The sequence below is a fragment of the Podarcis pityusensis genome, assembly GCF_964106645.2.
Source record: "Podarcis pityusensis genome assembly, chromosome: 13".
Taxonomy (NCBI): domain Eukaryota; kingdom Metazoa; phylum Chordata; class Lepidosauria; order Squamata; family Lacertidae; genus Podarcis; species Podarcis pityusensis.
Genome location: NC_138038.1, coordinates 12,748,725 through 12,756,785, shown reverse-complemented (window position 1 = coordinate 12,756,785; position 8,061 = coordinate 12,748,725). Strand labels below are relative to the sequence as shown.

Genomic DNA, 8,061 nt, shown 5'->3' with positions numbered 1-8,061 from the left:
GTCACGTGAGAGGGGCGCCGCCTCACGTGACGCGGGCGCCTCCCGAGGAAAAACTACTAACTCTCCCGGCAGGCCTTGCGCTTCCTTTTCATTTTTTTCCGCCGGCCGCGCAAGATGTCCAAGCGAGGTGAGGCCTAGCTTGCTGAGCCTGGGCTGCGGGTGGCGCGGAATCCGTCTCCATCCCGGCGCTTCGGCGGGGATAAGGAGACGCCTGGTGGCGGGTTGCGCGCGTGGGGACCTTGGCTGCCACGGGGGCTGGGTATTTCCGCGTGGAATACCGTGGGGTGCGGGGAAGGGGACCCTGGAAATCCAGAGGAAGCGTTGGGTCGGGTGGGAGAGAGGTGTTGCTTAAGGGCCCCGCTGGCACCCTCGCAAGCACGCGTTTCAGGGCCTTGAGCCGCATTCTGACGTGCTGTTAAGGAGAGGGTGCCTAGACGTGTCCGCGCCCGTGAAGCTGTACAGACTTAGCGAGCAAATATACACGTCCCTGCTGGAGGAGAATTAAGAAAAAAGGGTTCTGGGGTAGCAGAGGAAGGACATGCACTCAAAATACGTGTACTTGGCCTTAGGCCTAAGAGGAAGACTTGGGCAGGATTCGCAATTTCTAGAGCGCTTTTAGGATGTGGGGTGCTATATCCTCTTCCCAGAATAAGGTCGCCTGGTCTTCTGCCCTGCTCTGGATTTTCCTGTAATGATGATGATGATGATAATAATAATAATAATAATAATAATACAGTAGTAGTAGTAGTAGCTTCTGCCCTGCTCTGGATTTTCCTGTAATGATGATAATGATGATGATAATAATAATAATAATAATAATAATAATAATACAGTAGTAGTAGTAATAATAATAATAATAATAATAATAATGTATTTGTACCTCGCCCATCTGGCTGGGTTTCCCCAGCCACTCTGGGCTGCTTCCACAAAAACCAAAAATACACTAAGATGTCACACATTAAAAACTTCCCTGATCTTAAGCATGTATAGTTGTTGTTTTTTAAAGCCTAAGTTTAAAAATCCAGCTTCTATTGTGCTAGCCATCCAAAACATCTGCAGACGCTTAATATAGAATAAAACCACATCCAAATCTCACAGAAATGTTCGGTATAAGGACAGATAAAATAGAGGAGAGTCTCGTGTGAACTGTGTAAATCAGACCTACAATTAATGGCTATTTTATCAAAATTCTTTGCCCTGATCTTCCTAGCTGCAAGAGCAACTTTATAAGTTGTAAAGTTGACAGCATCACTCAGCAGCCATTTCGCCCTCTCTATCGTAGTTAAAACGATAGTTTTTCATTTAAAAATAATTTCCCCCCTGTTTACTGCTACCTCCGGTCCCTTACCTTTATTTTCCCTCCTGTGGGATTTCAGATTGTAAGCTCCCAAAGGTCTATATTCTGTAAGGAACCAGGCAGTTGTGGGTTCAAACCGCTCATTGGGCGGAAGATTCCTGCATTGGCGGACTTTATGATCCTCAGGATCCTTTCCAGCGCTACAATTCTGTGTCAATTGTTGGTGCTGTTAATATATATATAATATAATATATATATATATATATATAAAATTAAAGAAAGAAAGAAGAGGCATACAGTACAATCATGTTTATCAACCAGGAGCCGTAAGCCTTAATCTTGCTTATTTCATGTTAAAATACATAGTAGTTGGGCCTCCCCAGTGTTTCTGGATCAAGTATGGAAACTTGTGGCCCTCGGAACATTATTGGACTCCGGTGATCATCTTCAGCCCGTGTGGCAAATTGCCAGGAGTGACAGAGATTGTATTCCACAAAATCTGGAGGAGCGCACCGTTTCCCCATACCTGGTGAACAGGGTGGGTTTCCCTGGGCGGTGTGACGTATGTAGTAGGTTTTCTTTTATTTCTTTCGTTTTGAAGAGCTGAAAGTTTTCTTTTCTTTTTTTTTAATGATATTTATTAAAATTTCAGAGAATACAAGAGTTACACAAAAACAAAAAGTAAAAATACAAAATACAGAGTAAAAGAATAAAAGACACTTAAAAAGAACAAAAAGAAAAACGAATCAATCTTTCCATAGCTTACATTCATATCCTTGTTTCCCTGACCTCCTCATGCCTCCCTTTTTTGTATTCTAGTTCAATTATTTAGGTCAGCAATTTCTTTCCCTCTTTATTTTCTCATGATCCTTTAACTTAATATACTATAACTTTAAAAGAGCTGAAAGTTTTCTTCTATCAAAATTGAATATCAAGTTTTAAGTAGCCATGCATGAAACTGCTTAGGTTTCGCGCATCACTCTTTAAAACTCGTCGTTTATTTCATCTTAATAGACCGGTACAGCTTATTGGAGCTGAACAAGACAGCAGTTGGTCATGGCAGCGGTGATGAAAGAGTGGTTTTGCGTATAAAAGGGGCTTGTGGGTGGAGAAAACCCTTCACTGTTTTGGGAGAAGCGAAACAGACCTTAAAAAGTGGTAGATGTTGCGTGGGTCTTGGGCTAACTGTATGTCTTTCATCCCTGTCTCCATAACAGGACGTGGTGGTTCGTCTGGTGCGAAATTTCGCATCTCCCTTGGTCTCCCTGTGGGAGCTGTTATAAACTGCGCAGACAACACTGGTATGTAGTAGTTGAAAAAAATAATATAGTACACCCCACTTGTTCTTCTTTAAGCTGTATTACAAGAAAAGCTGAGGTGCTGAAATTTTTTTGCTTGTTATAGAATTTTGCTGTGCAACTGTGGAAAGGTACAAGTGTTCTTCTATGATTTGTCTGTAAAAGGTTCTGTGTTCAATCTGCGCCATCTCCAGCTGGGATGAGAAATCCAGCAGTCTTGAGATTCTTGGGAGCTGCTGCCAGCCAACCTAAGCTCTAGCTTACCTTCGAATTTTGGGTTGCAAGCATCAGGGCAGAAGGGGGTGGAGGCAGTTGGAAGAAGCTTCCCTAAGGTGCATTGATCAGCATGCAACTTACTATTCCTCTTATCTGAAGAAGTGTGCATGCACACGAACGCTTATACAGTGGTACCTCGGGTTAAGTATTTAATTTGTTCCGGAAGTCTGTTCTTAACCTGAAACTGTTCTTAATCTGAAGCACCACTTTAGCTAATGGGGCCTCCTGCTGCCGCCGCACCGCCACAGCATGATTTTTGTTCTCATCCTGAAGCAAAGCTCTTAACCCGAGGTACTATTTCTGGGTTAGCGGAGTCTGTAACCTGAAGCGTATGTAACCCAAGGTACCACTGTACCAAGAACAAACTTAATTGGTCTCTAAGGTGCTACTGGACAATTTTTTATATACATTTCGACTGCGTCAGACCAACAGACCTACCTGAATCTATTCTTCTTAGGTTGGTGTAGATGTTTGCTGGCATTTTGTTCAGTCAGAATGGTGGCATATCGTGGTGTGGCTTCTGCGAAGGGCGATGTATGGGTTCTTGATCCTAGCTGGGGAGAGAGAGGTAAAAGTGAATTCCATTGCCTTGATCTCTTTCCATTCTGAATTTGTGAGAAGGAGCGGCCTTTATTCAGTTCTGACTCTAAACAGCAATGCTCATCGAAAATATAACTGGGCAGAAGCAGCAGGTTTCCCCTTCTGAAAAGCACTTGTTGGGTCTGCCTTCCCGTGGCCCAGGGAGTTGTCGTAGAAGGGTACAGCAATAGCACAACTTTTGGGTGAGGTGACAGCTTGTGCTGCTTTGCTTCAATCAGTTGTGTCACATATACTTGAAGAGGAAGTCTCTTTGACCTTTGCTCCGGGGTGAATAGAATGATGATGATTCTGTTTCCTTTGCAGGGGCCAAAAACCTATACATCATCTCTGTGAAAGGGATTAAGGGGCGCCTGAATAGGCTGCCGGCTGCTGGTGTGGGAGACATGGTAATGGCTACTGTCAAGAAAGGCAAACCAGAGCTCAGGAAGAAAGGTGAGTGATGGAGGAAGCTGGATTCGTGGATTTGAAGCCCCCTTACTGTGTTAATTGCATAGGGACTACAGGTAGTGGGAAAATAGCTGATCATAAGGGAGAACAGTGTTGTGACCTTGATTGTGTTGATGAGAGATAGAATGCAGTCATTTTAAAATGATGGAAAATATTTGACCTAAATTATGTTCTAATTCATATGTCTCCAGGATGCGCATAAATTGGCTGTTATTCACAATTAAGCAGATTTTTTACCAGCTAAGTAGGTCCTTCAGTACTATCTAGGAGCATAATGTGTGGTCATGCAATGTACAATTATTTGCATATATATAGAGAGGAGAGGAGAGGGTGTGTGTGTGTGTGTGTGTGTGTGTGTGTGTGTGTGGTGTTAGAGTTAGTCTCCCAGAGAGCAGGTGGATCCTCATGTTAGTGTTGGATGCTATACCCAGAGCCAAATGTATGCTGCACTCAAAAAAACATTTTGCTCCAAGAAAAGGTGTATTGTGTCCTGTAGTTTAAATAATATGTTGGCCATTGATGTCCTGTCCATTAGAAATCGTGCTTCAGAGCCAAGGCTAGGTCCACCGAAAGCTATGTACTGTACATCTTGTTTTCATTGAATTAAATGGTAGGCTTAAGCCTATATAATCCATACACATACACTATCAACTATAGAACCCTAAGGAAATTGATGGTTAGGAGGGTGCATATTACCTTTGAGTTTAAGCCCAAGGGTTGTGGTGTACCTGTGCTGGCTGCATATTCTTTATTCGGCAGCTCGTACTGAATTTCTCTTCCTTTCTGCAGTGCATCCGGCAGTTGTGATTCGTCAACGGAAATCGTATAGGAGAAAAGACGGGGTGTTTTTGTACTTTGAAGACAATGCGGGGGTCATAGTAAACAACAAAGGGGAAATGAAAGGTATGGTTGCTGACTTGGGATAGGAAGCAAAAAGAGTCTCATCCCCCCGCAAAAGCCCACAGTAGGCTTGCAACTTGCGTGGGCAGGGGTTGCGTTCTGGGGGGGGGGGGGTTGCACATGAAGCTGAAATTGCATATAATCAGAACAAGCCCATAACTGCCCCCATGTGACCATTCCTACCTTTCTGAAGCCAGTGGTCCTACCCCCCGCCGCCGCCGCCGCCAAAGACTTGCTTAGCTGTCTCTGGAAGGCCCACAGCCTGGGCAAAACCCGGCAAAACCAAAATCCCAGGGCCTTGTAAGCAAGGTGGAGGAAGTGCTTAAAAGCTCTTTCTGCAGTGAGAAAACCCAGCATGGAAAGAGCTTTTAAGCTCTCCCCCTTGCGTGTGTTTAATTTGTGCGATTGTAGCTGACCGGCTGTAAAGCTGCAATTGCGCAAGTAAAAAGAGTGCAAATTGCGAGTCGACTATATTGTGAAATGATTGCTTCAGGTTTGGCTTTGCAGCTGAAGCTGCCGTGCCAGTGTGTTAATGACTTCTTCTCAAGACTAATTTATTAAATACAAATTCAGTAAATATGTTTCATAGGAATTCCTTTGACAGTGTTTAATGGTGGTTTTTACAATTTCTGCCCCCTCCAGGCTCTGCTATCACAGGCCCCGTAGCCAAGGAATGTGCAGATCTGTGGCCCAGGATCGCCTCCAACGCTGGCAGCATTGCATAAACCTGTCTTGTAAAAGTCCAATAAAAAAAGTGGTTGTACCAAACTCGTTGACTTGTAGCAACTTCACAATTTGTGTAAGGTGTTTGAGTGAGTGTCCTGAAGACAGCAGAAAAGCTTGGGTCAATCACTCTCCCAGCCCAATCTTATCTCATAGGGTTGGTGGGATAAAACGGGGTGCCCCTATGTGTGCCTTGGTCCCCTGGTGTAAATGCAATAAATAGTCTGAAAGCTTCACAAGGACAGCTTTTCAACTGTTGGCCTTTCACTTGTCCAGTAACGGGGGTAATCCCTCTTGTTTAAACTTTCCTGCTATGTGTTCCCAGTTCAGTGAAATTATGCTTTCATGCAACTTTCCTGCAATTCATCTGTCTGCCAGAAAACACTAGGATTTGGGCTTGTGTCCTAGACCTTAGGGCCTTAATATCAGTCTTCTGAGACTCGGGAACTGCTTTCAGCAACAAGTGTGCAGGAAGGTTAGCTGATCTGTAAGTCATCCTGTGATCCAGTTACGGGTATGTGGAACCAGTTGAATAAGCATACTCTACGGTGATTTCCCAGCTTGTGCAAGTGTCAGTTCTGGTTGGCCTTTGGCATTACACTAGTCTGTATCGTGCCCAGTGTTCTTCTGCATCTTTCTTGTCTGTGATCTTTTGGAACATCTTTCTGTACTATTTATTACTGTTTAAAAAGTTGAGAATCTAACCATTTGTGTTAATTATGCAGTTATACCTGTATCAGTTCCTGAGCAAGGATAGTAAAATTAAAATATTTTGAACTTTGAAGTTCCAGAGGTGTTGCCGAAAGTATTTCAAGTTAAACTTTTAATCCGTACGGGATAGAGACTTTGGTTGGTTTTTTCTATGCTTGTACTGTCCTATTTTAACTGGGCAAAAATAAAAGAGTTAAAATAATTTTAAGCCATAAAATAATGACAAACCGCTAGATCAGGCTTCCTCAAACTCAGCCCTCCAGATGTTTTGAGACTACAATTCCCATCATCCCTGACCACTGGTCCTGCTAGCTAGGGATTATGAGAGTTGTAGGCCAAAAAATCTGGAGGGCCGAGTCTGTGGAAGCCTGGGCTAGATAATCCTGTAGTGATTATTTAGTGGGATGTGTACTTTTTAATGTACTCCTTAACACCCTGTTGGGAGTAGGTCCTTCGCAATAAGAATTTTGTTCAGTACAGCCATGGGAGAACATCAGAATTCTCCACTTTTATTTCTGTATGTCGGGGATCGCCAAACCGGTTGGACTAAGGAGAACATTTAGAAATTTAAAGAACTGCTGGGCACCGCAAAATACCAGTTTCATAAGAATAGCACAATGATCAGCCTCCCACCAACAGGCTAATAATAATAATTTATTATTTGCACCCCGCCCATCTGACTCAGTTTCATCATCATCATTTTTTTATTTGTATACCGTCTTTCTAGCTTACAATACTCAAGGCGGTTTACAAGCTGAAGAAACAAAAAATGTACAACTTACAACCATCTAATGCAATACAAAAATGTGATAATAAAACAAAACTTTAAGCAACCTACATCAAAAAGTAACATTCAGCAATTATTAGATAGTACAAAACAATATCAACATATAAAAATTAAACAGAAATCCACTCAACAGTTACAATAAATAATTTCTAAACTATAATCAATAAAACAGCAGTACATAAAATAATACAATACAAATTGAGAAGCAGAAACTAAAGGGTGGAGCAAGGCAGGTGGAAGGAGGCCTTGCCTGATGGAGTCTCTCCCCTCAGTTCTTCCTCCGGGTGGCTTCCAACAGAGATTAAAAATACATTAAAACATCACTGGTAATAAGCATATATCACTAAACTATTAGACTAGAAGATAGCACCCACAAGAAAAAAGCCTATTTTAGGGGAAGTGTATGAAATTTGAAGGGACGGGACCTCGGGAGTTGCCAAGGAAGGTTTCTGAGGGCATCATGCCCACGAGTGCCATGTTGAACTCTCAGCACAAATACGGCAGGGTGAATTTGCTGAGCTCCGAATGTGATGTCTAGTCTACATTTGAGTTCTCCCAAGTATGTATGTGATGTCCTTAAAAATATATATGTACCTTGTGCATACATATGGCTCCCAGCTGAAGAAAGAAGCAGCTAAGAAATCGAGCAGAAAAGAATATTTTTTTTCATGGCATAGAAATACTATTCGAGATCTTTAGCATTTTTGTTAAAATATTTTTATTATGTATTTGATAAATTCCAACTCCCATGGCCCATTTTTGAGGGTAGGTTCATTCATGAAATAAGAGGATTTAAAACAAGACATTTATGTGCATTGGGTCAGTGCATCTGGCTGTTAACCAGAAGGTTGGTGGTTCGAGCCCAGCCAGAGAAGGCTTGGGGCAGAATTTCTGAATTGCAGAGGGTTCAATTAGATGACCCTCTTGGTCCCTTCCAACTATCTTCTGTTCCACTGGAAAGCATTATTCCCCCCCCCCCCCAATCGATCAAGACTGAGATGAGTCATCTCGAGCCTAACAAC

At 42.7% G+C, this 8,061-nt stretch overlaps 1 protein-coding gene across 1 annotated transcript; it reads left to right on the top strand.

Moving 5' to 3' along the window:
* On the top strand, positions 1-5,586 carry RPL23 (ribosomal protein L23). Its single transcript, XM_080977159.1, has 5 exons — positions 1-127; positions 2,515-2,598; positions 3,775-3,903; positions 4,708-4,821; positions 5,461-5,586. Exons 1-5 carry the CDS (start codon positions 115-117, stop codon positions 5,541-5,543), a joined length of 423 nt encoding a protein of 140 aa, XP_080833285.1. The 5' UTR covers positions 1-114; the 3' UTR covers positions 5,544-5,586.
* The last annotated feature ends 2,475 nt before the right edge of the window (positions 5,587-8,061 follow it).